The following is a 14,831-nucleotide window of genomic DNA, read 5'->3' as shown; positions in this document are numbered from 1 at the left end:
AGAGCAGGACTGTGTGGCTACTTAAGGAGATTGAGATTCAAGCAACAAGGTCAGTGGTCACAAGAGATGAAAACAACCCTGTTGTTCCTACAAATAAAGATACATCTTTATTTATCCATATAGGAATTCTTGTGCCAATATGCTTGACACAGTGAAATAAATATCACTGCAGCCCGACCAATATTAGAACTTTAAGGCTAATATTGACATAGATATTTGAAAGGTTAAAAACAGGAGTCATGTTCTTTTAAAAACATTTAACATAAACATTTGTTAGGGTCTGTTACATTTTAAGATAAACCTGTCGATGCTCTCTGGTGGACAAGCTATGTAACTGCTAATTTATCGATCTAGCTCTAATACATCGTACAAATATAGCTAGTATACATAGCCTATATACATACATGGTAAGAGAAATACAGTACATAAAATCAATTGAAATAATAGTAAGATAGAAAAGAACATATGATGGTGCTTCTGTGTTATGTCACACATTTTCCAAATTACAAATGGAAATATACATAATAAAAAGAAAACAGTTTTAAGAGATGTACAAATAAAATACAATAAAGGAATACCTCATTTAAGAATAGGCTGTTTTGTTCTTCAGGGTCAAGTTTTCTTTTTACATCTGGTCTAATCATTAAGTTTGTAGCCTTAGAATTGGTATTGAATTGTTGTTTTCCTTCATCATGGACTGTTAAAGACTGTTTTGACTACTGCTTTGCTCCTTCCCATCCTCTCTTTATCAAGTAAGTGTTTTCTAAGAACCCACATTTTGATGTTTTAATTGCACCTTATGGACCAATCTTGTGAAAAATAACAACCAAAACGTAAAAAATGATGCGTTTGCCTTCAATTTTACAATACTGAGAGATTACTCAGCAGTAGGTTCCCCCTCTTAATCCTTTACATCGCTGCCTCGCTCTTCTTCCTCCTCGTCTCCTCTTCCTCCTCGTCCTCCTCTTCCTCCTCGTCTCCTCTTCCTCCTCATCCTCTGTCACCCCCCTGATCTCTCTCTCTCTCTCTCTCTCTCTCTCTCTCTCTCTCTCTCTCTCTTTCTCTCTCGTTGAACACAGGCGCTCTCTCCTTCCTACCTCGCAGACGTTTGGGTGCCACCGCCGCTGCATCCTAGCTCTGACACCGTTTCTTTTCCTTGACCCTTTCACTCCACAGAGACATACGGGGTAAAAAGAGGAAAGAAGTGGCCGCTACGTGGCGAACCACAACAATGACTCGGTCCTGACTAAAATTGAATGGATTAGCCAATCTATTCTGAGCGCTAATGAGATTAGAGACATGGGTCGCGGCAGAGTGGTACCTTTCGTTGAGCTCCTCGGGGAACATTTCCCCAGTCAACAGTCCTCCAGACGTGGAAATGCTGTTCTTGATCTTGAAGATGCCGCGGGTGCCAGGGGACAGTAACAGAACTTTGAATGCACACTCACCTGTGCCGCTTTTGTGGCGCGCGGATTCCTAGAAGTAGTAGCGGCAACAGTAGTAGTAGTGGCAGTAGTATTAGTAAAGGAGGACAAAATGAAGTACCAGAAATACATCACGGTGATGCAGATGGCCATGGGAGTGACAGCCTCCAACAAAGACTGCCTCCCCACTAAGAGACAGCTGTGGTGAGTAGAGAGGAGGAGGCGCGCGTGTGAATGGGAGCGTGCGTGAAAAAAAAGTGGCAAAGGTATAGTGGTGTCATTTTCATGTGAAACAAATAGCTTTAAAATTAGCCTTTTAGCTTTGTTGTCATGAGAAGCTCCCCCTTCCCCGGTGTCTCGTGTGAAGTTGAAGCTGAGCATCTGTTGGCGGAAGTCGGCTACCGTGTCTCCTGGCCTTTCATATCCATTCGCACAGAGCAGGTATTTAGCCAGGGACCAGAGGTTTGTACAGTAGCTTGATGTGCAGCCGTATACGTGCGTGCGTATGCGTGCGTGTCGTCCCTCTGTGTTGAGCCTATCTGTGTTTCGCTTGGTGGACTCGTGTTTGTTATGATCCGCCGGTGAGTTTTGCGTGCAGCGGTCGGAGAAGCGGACAGACAGAGCAGGTGTAGGCCTATTATTTACAACAGATTTACAAGAACAATGCTGAGCGCCGTCCGATGTAGTCCACGTCGCTCGCACTCCGGGTTTTTCTTCCCTCTTCGCCTTCATTTAGCGATCGTTCGTTGGAAGCGTCTGCTTGTCATTTTGTGATTTGTGTTATGCCAGCATGTCTCTGTACTCAGATCTATTTCTGTGAGCTGATGTAGTTAAAAAAAAAAGGAATGTCGGCTGGTTTCTCCGCTCTCATAACTTATTCAGCTGCTTGATGCCGCCTGCATTTAGATCACAGTAATGATGCTAAGTGGTTTACCATTGTTGGCTTCTTATGTGTCTGTGTTGATATATGAGTGTTTCCACCTAGTTTAATTCGGATCAAAGTCTGGTATTATTTGCTCATCTATTTTCCCCCCATCTGCATCCGCTAAACTCTGCTTTTGAAAACACCAGTTTCTGTTTTCTTATTTTTCCCCTTTAAATTGATTGTACTTCATTGTAAGGGTTGTTTTCCTTATTAATTAAGGTTTTGATTATTTTTAAGATACTCAATAAACAAAATGGTATAAAATAGCTTAAAAAATAGCAATCACCGGGCATTCTGGTGGGGTTTAAAGTGCCATATGCCATAGGTCTACAGTTAGGGTGCAACCAAGGACCTTTGTTGCATGTCATTCCTCATTTCTCTCTCCCCTTTCTTATCATCTAATAAAGCATTAAACTCCCCCAAATACTTTAAAATAGCCATGATAAGTTCCAAGAATCCAAGGTGACATCCTCAAAATGTTTGATTTGTCCAACGAACAGACTAAACTCCAAAGAAATTTCACTTTACAACAACATAGGCTAGGGGCTGAAATAACAAGTTATCGCAACACAACATTATATTGTTATCACAATAGGATTTCAATTTGATTTGGTTCTAGGGCATGAGAACTATATGAAACAATATCATTAATGGCCATTTAACACAATCAGTTAATATCAACTGCAAGCAACTAAAATATAATTTAACAAGTTTATTAATGAGCTCTTTCCAGACAAAAAACACTTTTTTTTTAAATAAAAAGAATAAATATAAAGTGGGAATTTTAAATTTAAAAGTGCATCTGAAAGATGATATGTATCAATGTTTTAAATTTGCATCAATGACATTGGATCATTGATCATTGATTTGGTATATCGATCTAGATTGATGTATTGTTACACCCCTGATATAGACCTCATTAATCAATTTGTAGACCAAAAATTAATCAGCAACTGCTTTGATAGACGATTTAAGCAAAACAAAAACATGCTCTGGTTCTACCTTATCCAATGTGAGGATTTGCTGCTTTTTCAGCAAAAAAAACCACAGCGTTTTGTAGAGAAAACACAGCGTTTTGTAGACTTTTTTCACAATTTTCGGACATTTTATAAATCATCGAGAAATAACCGCCAACTTCTTAAATAAGGAAAATTATCGTTAATAGTTGTTAAAATCCTTACATTTGAGAAGCCAGAAGCAGAAAAGTCTATTTTTGTCTTGTAAGTCTCGTAAAAGATTCACTGTATCTCGAAATGACTTTATTCTAATTAAGTAAATTGATGTCAGTCAAGTAACCGATTAATTGACCAATCATTTTGTACATTTACTAAATTAGTTGGTTGATATTTGGAAACAAGAGGTTGATGTTAATGTCTGTAACCTTATTTGGCTTTTGACAACATGACAGATGACAGATGACATGATGTTATATGAGATGTCTAGTTTCATGATTATACTATAGGTCATATTATGGTTAGTCTGACTCACCGGATGTTGACTCTGGGTATAAGCCTGCCATCGGCTGGCTATTTCAGTCAGCATTCTCCTCCCATCCCACTATCTCCACTAACTGTTGCAAGAGAACCATCACTGCATCCAGTAGAATGATAATGGGTACTTCCAAACCTTTCTCTAGCGCTTACACATCGCTGTGGGGTCTGACTACACAAGACTACATTACGGTAAATTGTGTAAGTCTCTTCCTTTTCCTCACTGATATTAGGAGCCTCATTAATGAAAAAAAGTAGAATCCAAAAACATTACACAGCAGAGTTGTGTTCAGTCTAATTATATGCACTCAATATTAATACAATGGGCAAATTCAGTTCTTCTCCTTCTGTAATCCACAAAGATAACATTAAGCACAAGGTATAATCCTTCCAGATTGGCATTACTTCAAAGTGAGAAGACAAACACTGGTTTATTGTAGTGAATGTCCAAACTGGTTCCTGTTGAGTTATATATATATATCCTATATATAGGAACAAGCCTTAGCAACACACCTGACTGAATCCCAAGTCATCACACAGGGGAAAAGGATTGGGTTTCTCCCCTCAGCTCATGACTGCCGTCAAATGTGTTGGAAAGGACACAATGTTGACTTGGTTTTGACACTTCTCCCTTAAGAGAGGCGCAGTGGTTTGTCTGAGGCCATCACATCATAGTGGGGGAAGGGGCCCAGCCATTAAAACAGGATTACTGTATCGCCTCCGACAGCCACTTTAACGAAGGGAAGCTGAACCAACGCGTGCCTACAGTATAGGTTTCATGGAGTCAGCCCATGCATTCACTTGCATGCCATGTCTGTCTTTATTCAGGGTGAAGTCAGAGCCTAGAATCAGTGGGTTGAATGCACGCAATTAACTCAACTACTTTGAATACACAGATTGAGGTAATACTCAACAATGTAACATTACATTTAATATTTAAAATTGAAAGACCTTTCTTAAAAACCCAAGTTTACATCGTTTGTTGGATAGTCAAGTTTATATTCAGATGCATGCGAACCTTTGAGCTGATGGGAGTAGCAATATAGTAGATGCATGCTGGAGGGACTTTGTTGGTTTTAGCTCTATCCATTTACCCACCTCTATCCCTACATTTGTTATAACTGTCTATACCAAGCAAAACATATTCATTCCGCCATTGTTAAACATAAACATGTGATTTTTATTCAGTGCACCACTTTGCATCAGGTTTCCTCTTTGAACTTGTTGGCACAAATACAGAATCCAAACATCAAAAGAAAGCAGACTGGTTAGTTTATACCTTAATATATGATAAGATAAAGTATACTTTATTTAACCTTACATTAAAACTGGTGGTCCATTGACTTGAGAGTTGCAATGAAGGACATACTGTAGAAATAAATGCTGATGGTGAAATCGAAGACACAGCACAAGCTTTGTGTTGTATAAGAGTCACAGCAAAGAGTACATTAGCAAGATGATTTATAACTCACTCAGGCATGCTCAGTTAATGTTTTTATAGCAACAAAAAACACAAAGGGAGGAAACATGGTTGTTCCATAAACCAAACAAGGAGATACAATGAAGACATCACTTATTATAGATGAGGAGGAGGTTGTGTGCCAGATGGTTTTATGATCTTCCAAAACACTCTACCCCCTTGATTAAAACAAATGCTTACTTTTTAGTATTTACACCAAACTGCATTTGCCATTGGAATTGGTATAATGATCCTGAGGCAATACTAGTCACATTTAAATATATCATTAAAAAACAGTAACAATAATCTTGGTAGATCCTGGTTTTAAGAGAGTCTATTTAAAAAGTGGCATTCTTGCTAAGTCATCTGGAATCATTAATCATCATTGTGAATCGAGTTATGCTTGATCCAATTACACCCTTAATGTTAGTTAATACCTGGTTAAGCTTTTTAGCTGTAATAATATGATTATTGTTTTATTCAGCACATAGTCAAATAAATTGAGTTTAATGAAGGCACTAAATAACAACAAACAGAAGGCTCTACAGTACATAACTCTATTACTCTGCATAAAACATTGTTATTACACAAAACACTGTGGTCTGTAATAACCACAGCCCTGTTATTAGTTTAAGATGATCCATAAATAATAATTACCCTGATGACGTGTGTTTAAACTGGTCACAGCTCTTCCTAACATGTGGGTGTATTGTCTTGCATTGTGTGCCAGATGTCTACTCTGCTCCCAGTGACAGCCTCGCCTGGTGTTCTGAGTCCACCTGCTTAATGATGCATAAAGTCAGCATCCCTTCTTCTCCCTAACACAGACACACACACACATGCAGCAGCCCTTCTGCCCTCTGATTTGCCTGTTCACACATCCTCCCTCCCAGCTCTCCAGAGGAACACACATTAAACAACTCCTGTCCTACCCCCTCCACTCTTCCAGTTCCATTCATGGAGGCCATGATGCGTAATCTCACACAAACTGACAATGCCACGCATTAGTTACCTCAGCAGGAGCCCAAGTCTAGGGTGGGCCTGTCATGATAATCAGTACTTTTCTGAAAAACATGCTGAAATACGGTCTTTTTTCTCTCTGTCTTGCTCTCCCTTAAGTCAAAGAGCCTTTTTTTTTTTATTAAAGTCATGAAATATGATCTTAATCGCACAAATCCTGACTTCATGCCAGTCTTTGAATACACTACTGTTACTCTACATAGTTCTTTAAAAGGTATATGCAAAGGTGCACACAACACATGTATGTGTGTTTTTGTATTCACTGTTTCTGTCCATTAGGAACTCGCATGTTCTTATTTTGGCAGAACGCTTGTAATCTCCTCTCAGATGGTTTATGCCACTAAAGGGAACAGATTACACAGGGTTTATTGACTCGTGTCTCACCCCCACCCACTCTCCGAGCTTCCTGTGGGTGGGTGTTTACGTGTTTGTTGGTGTGGGTGTGTGTGAGTGTAGATGGGTTTGGGCCTTAAGTAATAACTTTTGAGGCCCAATATAAATGTTGATAACTGTGAAATTTTACATTTTTTGCTTCTGCTTTGTTGAATGGCTACTGTTTAATGCCGACAATTATCAGATTATTTAGGTTGCTGTACTTCTTACTTTATTTGTACCCATAGGTACCAGACTAAGTACATACTGTAATACCACAGCATTTCACTCTAGTTAATAATTTTTCCCTTTTACGCCTTCAGCCCCTGAAGACAACATACTTTTTAAAGTTTGTGCTGTATACAGCTTTATACTATCTGGTTTGCACTGTTTCTGGATTTTTTTATGACTGGGCGTTCTTTTGTGATCAAATAATCTAAAAGGTGAGTCTAATCTACCAAATACTTATATGACATGCTCATATTCATCCTAGCAGGCCGCAACACACTTTACGTGTACTTATTGAACGTTACACACTGCCGAAGGTTGTGGGGCGCAAATTGCACTTTTAGAACCTTAATACTTGTTGATTACTGACCCAAGTGTGACATAAAATCAAGTATTACAACCTGAAAAGATGTTTGCTTCTTTGAGCAAATATTTTTTTCAGGCATTTAATACTTCTTAAAGTATGGTATAAAATGTATTTATAAATATTACGCATTTTAACCAAAACTCAAGTATAGCACCGGCACCGGTTTTGAAATATATCAAATAATATTGAGCCAGATTTAATTGATAAGATGCTTACCAACCTGAGCTATCTGTACCTTCCTGATACTGCTCGGTGCAAACGTGACCGCCCTGCTGCTGTGTCCTCCTTGAGTCTGACTGCAGCTCTTACACACATGCATGTCTGGATTCATGTAATGATGAGCCTAACTAAGGGTCTGCTGGTAGTGGCTGCTTAAAGAGCCTGTTGGCAGCGGTGATGGTAACAAAGACCTATCAGAGAGTCATCGTCTCAAGTCAGAGCCAGACGGCGAGCAGCGATGACTTTTAGAATCTGTGAGTCACACGTTCTCGGCCTCTGGTGACTCCCGACTGTCACGATGGCTCGCAGGGGACTGACAAGATGGAATCCATCACTGCTGTCCCACAAATAGAGAAGGACACAGCAGAGGGGATCCACTTTGGTCTGACAGAGAACTCAATTTATTCTCTTTCTTCTTTCCCTCTGCTTGGCAGATTTATATCCGTCAGTCAATTTTAATATTTTCTAATGTTACAAAATTGAGACATTTCATTTTTCTTAATATGATGTAATAGCATTATACTGCAATGTAGTAGAGACTGTCTGGAACTCAAAAAGTGGATGAAATAAGTCTGCAGCACGCTTAGGGATTATCATTTTTTATTTATTATGTCCTCTATTCCAGTAAGATTTAAATCAACTAACCGAACAAATAATGGATGACTACTATCACCCAACCGATATATCGGCGGGTAGATATTACTGGCCGATATTAGGCATTTCCCTATCTATCGGTATCAGCAGTTTCTTTAAGTATTCATTCATTAAAATCATTTATAATGTCAAATAAATGATTCTGATAAATGAATATTTATGAATATTTAAAAAATAAAAACAAGAAAAAGATTTGACAGTAACATCTCCTCAACCCTTTTTCAGAGCCAATACGTTATTTATTGCTGTCAAGTTCTATAAAACAATAAATAAGTGTAAATTGGAATTAGTTACCAACCCTGCCTTTAATATTCCAAATTACTTACAATTTCCATCTTCCATGTAAGATTAGAGAGTTAGCAAAACCATTGCAATGTAGTTTGAAAATAAAACACCCAAAACCATAATAAGCAAACATGGATGTTTGGACAGGATAAGATGTACAAGCAAGACAACATGATGATAACAGCTTATTAATACTGTCACCATTTCCTGTGTTTGTTGATATGTCATTAAAGACTTGCTGGTCTCCCTGTAAAAGACAGTTATCTAAAAAATCTAAACATGCTCATGATTGGTTGTTTGGAGGGTGGTGATACAGTAGGTATGGCAGCATCTCAAGCTACTTTTATTACAAATTGTCTTCACAGCAAAATCACTGCTCAAACATTGCGATTTAATGTGCCCTGAAGTTGAATTTGTGTTTGTATTGATGTGTGTTATGCACACATGACCTGCCTCCTCTCCACAAGGGTCAGACAGCACTCGGACATGAGCGTTGTCCCGCCTTGTTTGATTCATGTCTATATGCCTAATCTGGTCTCCCCATCTGTCAAGCCTGTCTGGCCATATCAGAGTCTTGAGCTCGCCACAGATTTTCAGTCGCAGCCTTGTCTGTCCAGGTGGCTTCCAAAGAGCTTACAGGCTCCAACTAGTACATAAAAAGCTTTGATACGTTTCCTTGTATTCTTTTCTTTATCCTTTTCAGATGTTCTCAAGGATGTTATTAGCCAGCCAACATATTAGTCATTTTTTTCATTCTTCTGTTAGGGAGGGTTTGTGATGTTATCTTAATAAAGTAGGATGTGTCATGCACCTCTTGTCACCACTTGTCCCCTGAAGTAGAAGGGGGCCCGTGAGCAGAATGATGCATGTTCATCGGCTACCATCACTTCCAGCTGAACAGCCAGGCATTACAAAGCATTGAGAACAACCTCAACCATACGCTGACAGTGTCCCTCTGTCTTTTGTCCCTTTGCATTATGGTCTTTCTCCTTTTGTCTTTGGGGCCCCTTTTCTTACAGCTTTGCCTCAGCCCCATGCTCCTTCATGCTCATTTCGCTTGTCTCTTTTAGTTTCTGCTTCTCTTTCTTTTTGCACTTATTTTTTCTACCTATGCAATAGTTGCACTATAGTTAGTGAGTGTTTTTACATGGAAGGTAGATCAAATGACTAGCATACTGGCAAAGAAAGATTGTTTGAAAAGGTATGAGAATATAAATGGAAAGGGAAAGGTCAGAGGAGCTATTTTGGATACAACACTGTTGCTTGATAAACTGGAAGAAATGAACAAAGGCAAATCCAAAAGGGATCCCTTCAGAGCTCTGTTCTACAATTTGGTCAGAGCACAGTTCATGTTATTAGACAATGATATAAAAGCAGTTGAAGAAAAAAACATTTCTTGTTTTCTCTTTAGAGCCACCTGGGCAGAGGAGGACAGGAAATATGTGATGGGATCATGTCTCTGGTATCTATGTGTGGGACAGAGAGTAGTGCTGCTTATGTAGAAGTGTCAGGATGAGGATGAGACACACCTGCTTTTGTCCCTGTAGCCCTCACTGAGCGGAACCAATTGTTCAGCAAAGTGCACTCCATCTAAAATGCTGTCATAACACAATACCTCTGTGGTAACAGGAGGATGTAGTACTCTGGTAACCCCCCAACCCCTTTAACACCCATGGAGCTGGATAGTTTAACTGGTGATTACAAGCTTATACAAAATTTGTCACTAGCTTAAATTTAAATATGTGGTCAAATGTTAAATATAACTGACCATTCTGTAGATGACTAATGATGTGTAAATCAGTTTGGGCACAATTGTATATACACTGTTAAGTATAGAACAGGAAATATGAGCATAAAGATAAATTAGTGCGTTGGAAAATTGTATTTAAACAAAATAACTCAAGGTCCTTTTATAGGAAAAACACCTTAATATGAGACTTTGCATTAATGTTAATCTGTAGTATATGCTGTAAGAAATTGATTTGCAATGACAGCTCAGTATTATGTTCTACTTTTTAGTATGTGTTGATAATATAACATATATATATATATATATATATATATATATATATATATATATATATATATATATATATATATATATATATATATATATACACAGTATTTTCAAAATCTCTTATCAAAATACTATGTCACATTATTGTTGTGTTGTGACAGATTATGTGATGAACCGCAACCACATCATATACACTTTATATATTCTTTTGCCTTTAAAAAGAAAAACAGTGCACATTGCACTTCTTGGACAACTGGGCAAACTCCAACTTCTGATGAAGTTCATGCGATATGACTTAAACCTCCCAAACAGCTACTAAATGGATGCAGTGTTAAGATTCGTTGGTCAACTGTTGTTTCAAAATCCTAAAATGAATTTTGATAATCTTTTGATGATGTTCTTATAGTGTGATGTTAGGCTGTAGTGCTGCAACAAAAGCCTTTTTGTATTCATTAATATTTGTTGATGAATGTATTAATTTGTAATTATGCTTTAACAATATTGTAACAGAAGAACACACTTTTTCTGCTGATTCCTTAATAAATGTTCTGTAATAATTTACACATTGCTAGGATAAGGTAATCTAAAGCTTTGCTAATGACCTTTTAAATTCCGGGCCGGAGTGAGATTCTCTATTTCAGGCTAAAGTCTTATGTAATATTAATAAACTTCACCTCTCACTGCAGTCAGGGCCTAAGGTTTCTTGTTATTTCTATATTTTTGTGCTGTAAGATGCCGACATTGCCTGTTTGCACTAAAGGGGTCCCTTTGGTTACGCAATGTGAGTGCACTCCAGCCTGTTTTTGAGTTTCTCCATATTTCTTCACAGGCAGTGAAAAGTGAAACTAACTTCTGTCTGCAAACACAGAACAACTGTGAGTAATTCACTGGTTTGCACGGCTCAATATATCTTCCTAAAGTTTTGCACCCTCACTGATGATAAATCATTCAAAGGCCAGCAGTAAGTGGGCAGTCATGCTTCTGCTTCTTCTGGGGTCCTTTATTGTTTCAATATGTGTACCTTGATGGACAAAATGCAGTGTTTCTGTTTTAAAGGTCCCAATGACAAGATGCTTTTTGGATGCTTTTATATAGACCTTAGTGGTCCCCTAATACCATATCTGAAGTCTCACAAAATTCAGCCATTTCTGTGTCTGTAGCTTTTGAGGAGGAGCGAGGGGGGGCAAGGTGGAGGCTGGTGGTGTGGCCTTGAGCAACTGCCACTTTGCTCAATTGAAAACCATGCTGTCTCTCTCTCATGGGTGGGCCAAATTCTCTGGGCGGGCAAAGCAGCAAAAGGGGAGGTAACCTTGTTCCTTATGATGTCATAAGGTATTCCAGATCCGCCCATCTGAGCTTTCATTTTCTCGAAGGCAGCGCAAGATACCCAGAGCTCGGTTTACACCTATTGTTATTTTTAGCCCCTGGGGACCATAGGCAGGCTGGGGGAACACATTATTGTTAAAAAAAAACAATGTGAAATTTTCATGCCATTGGACCTTTAACAATTTAAGTCAAGAATAGGACTATGGACATCTGCTAAAAGTAAACACTTTTTGCTTTTTCAGATTGATTTAGAATCACATGATTCTGGAAAATTTTCATTGTTTCAAGTCAAGTTACAAAATACACTTCAAATTATATTGCTTTTTGTTTTTAATTTTTGTCAGAAACTTTCATAACAAATATACAGTGTAATGGAAGCACTATATCCACTCCTTGAGTGGCCCGTGTTTCATTGTTTCTCTTTCCTCCTGTTTCACTTAAGTGATGTTATCTTTTAGTAGAGGATTAATGAGTATTCTATAGGTTGTAAAGTGCCCTCCTTGAGTCATTTGGATATTGTCCATGTCAGCACTTGTCAATTTTAGAAACATTGTTAAAACCCACATAGCGTCATAACCGGCTGCTGGATGTGTGAATGGAATCCCCTTGTAACAACAACACTGGGATTACAGTGAAAGAGGTTCAGGGTTTGTGCAGAGTTAGTAAATACACACGTTTGTGAACATGTGCACAGGAGTAGACAGGGATTGAATGGCACTAATTATATATTAGGAACTATTAAGTATTCTTGGACTGTAACTAAGACTAGTCAGCATTATTGGAACCATATGTAACTAGGGGTGGGAATCTCTGGACATCTCACGATTCAATTCCGATTTGGAGGCAGAGATTCAATTCTAAACCGATTATTGGTGCATCTTTATGCAAAACTTTTTAATGTACATTTCCATGCGTGTTTTTTTAAAATATACATATAAATCTGAGTTTGTTAGATTTTGACACATACACTATTTGTCACACAAAATGTAATGACATTTTTTGTCTACTGAGGTTTTTATTTTGTAGTCATTCCACGTTAAAGAAGAATTCCGATAAATTCTCAGACTTAGCTTTGTCGTTTGTAAATTTGGAGTGGTGTCAGTAACAGGAAAAACAAAAATAATCGGTGCTGTCTACACCGTGTTATCCTCCCGCTAGAGTTAGCGCCCAACAGGCTTAAACAGGGCAAGTTTTAACTGTGTTTTTATCCTCTAAACATGTTCAAAATGTCATTAAAAGTGCCTACCCATGTGAAGTGATTCCTTCCAAGTGAACACAGTGAATCTGACTGCTGTAAATGTGACAGAAATGCATGAAAGATTTGCTAATTTTGTTTAGTTCCGGTGTTTATACTGCAAGTAGTGCTTCGGGACCGTCTACAATGCCAAAAAGGGATAAAACTAAAATATGTAGGCCATCAATTTAATGATTGAACAAGGTAGTGTCTTCAAACTTACCTCAATTATAAGTTGTCTCCTGCTAGTTGTACTACAGCACTTTCTTTAAAAAAATAAGCATATGCTCATTTTTGAAAATATGTTTTATCTTCTTTTTTTTGTGTTGTAGTTTGTAGACGGCCCTGAAGCACATCGGAACTAAACACAGCTGAATTAGCAGAACTTTCATGCAATTCTGTCACATCTACAACAGTCAGATTTACTGTGTTCACTCGGAAGGAAACACTTCACATGGGTAGGCACTTTTAATGACATTTTGAACATGTTTAGAGGCTAAAAACATGTTTAAAACTTGCCCCGTTGAAGCCTGTTGGGTAGTCCCTCTAGCAGGAAGATAACACGTGTAGACAGCACCGAATGTTTTAGTTTTTCTCTCTTCTCACAGCACACCAAATCTACAGAGCTAAATGTTGAAATTGATCGTAATTCTCCTTGAACATGCTTGTGAAAGTCACCTTCTCTCACAGTTATCTTCCATGTCAGAGGCATGTTTAAAGGTGGAGAATTGGAAACATGAGGTGGTCAGATGTAATGCGATAAAGTAGATAACCAACCTACTCTATACGTGTGTATCTCTATATAAATATATATATATATATATATAGAAACACACATACGTTTTTCTTTTTCTTGTGCCCATTTTTGTATTTTTTCCTTTCTGCACTCTTGCCTAAATTTTATGTTGTTGCCTGTTATCCTCTTTCACTCACTCTGTGTTCTGATTTGTACACTTATGGAGACAGTAACTTTTAAACAATAATCAACACTTTTTTAAAATAAACGATTATTAACTTATTAGAATCAAGCATTGATTCGTTATCCAGTTGGCTACATTGAGTTTTTTTTAAATTGCAGTAGCTAATTAATTATGCATAATACACTCAACATACAGTATATAACAGTTATATATATATATATATATAGCTAGCCCTAGTAGTTGTTAATCCACATGTATGTGGGGTTATAAACTTTAACAAAACAGTTCCCTTTTAAATAACTTTGGACAACTTCATATTTTATAATACAATGTTTTATTTTTTATTTTAGACATGAGGTTGAAAACTGTCAGAATTACAGTGAGTGGTTTTTCCTTAGCAATTCACCTTAAGTTACCTCGGAAATTCCCTTCCTTTGCAGTCCTGCATGTAAGAAGCCAAGCAGCTTCATTGTGGCTTAATAATAGAAGACAAGTGGATGTTCCATACCTATTCTTCATCTGCAAGCTTCCCGCTGACATTTAGCCCAATTATTCACACATGCTGGAATGCGAGTACAGCCAACAGGAAAGGATGTCCTTAAAAAAGTAAAGACAGCAAGATGAAAGTTATGTCACTTAAATCTTCCAGTCATTTTTATGTTTTCCCTCAGATATGCAGCAGTGCCTGCCAGCAGTGTGGATTGTTCTTCAGAGAAAACATGGTCATTGTGAATCATGTGTAGTTTAATGTGGTTACATCAAGTTGTTGAGCCCACAGCTAAACAACATAAGAAACATTCAAGAGTTTAAGACATGCACTGATGTCTCAGATATGTTTGTACTATCAATTAAACTTTGATTAAAATGTAACAGGTGCATGTAATTGACACA

At 37.9% G+C, this 14,831-nt stretch overlaps 1 protein-coding gene across 13 annotated transcripts in view; it reads left to right on the top strand.

Moving 5' to 3' along the window:
• Window positions 1-1,088: 1,088 nt before the first annotated feature.
• tjp1a (tight junction protein 1a) overlaps window positions 1,089-14,831 on the top strand; it is a 99,734-nt gene continuing 85,991 nt past the window's right edge. For 5 of the 13 annotated variants that reach the window (XM_034882575.1, XM_034882598.1, XM_034882581.1 and 2 more), the window contains exon 1: window positions 1,090-1,628. In XM_034882575.1, the coding sequence (XP_034738466.1) occupies window positions 1,537-1,628 (92 nt within the window). In that variant the 5' untranslated portion in view covers window positions 1,090-1,536. Of the gene's footprint in view, window positions 1,629-14,831 lie in introns of all 13 variants that reach the window. The other 8 variants (XM_034882641.1, XM_034882615.1, XM_034882632.1 and 5 more) reach the window with 3 other exon arrangements.

Source organism: Etheostoma cragini, chromosome 1 (genome assembly GCF_013103735.1).
Source record: "Etheostoma cragini isolate CJK2018 chromosome 1, CSU_Ecrag_1.0, whole genome shotgun sequence".
NCBI classification, from domain to species: domain Eukaryota; kingdom Metazoa; phylum Chordata; class Actinopteri; order Perciformes; family Percidae; genus Etheostoma; species Etheostoma cragini.
The sequence above is the reverse complement of the archived record's forward strand: the minus strand, read 5'-3'. Positions and strand labels throughout refer to the sequence as shown.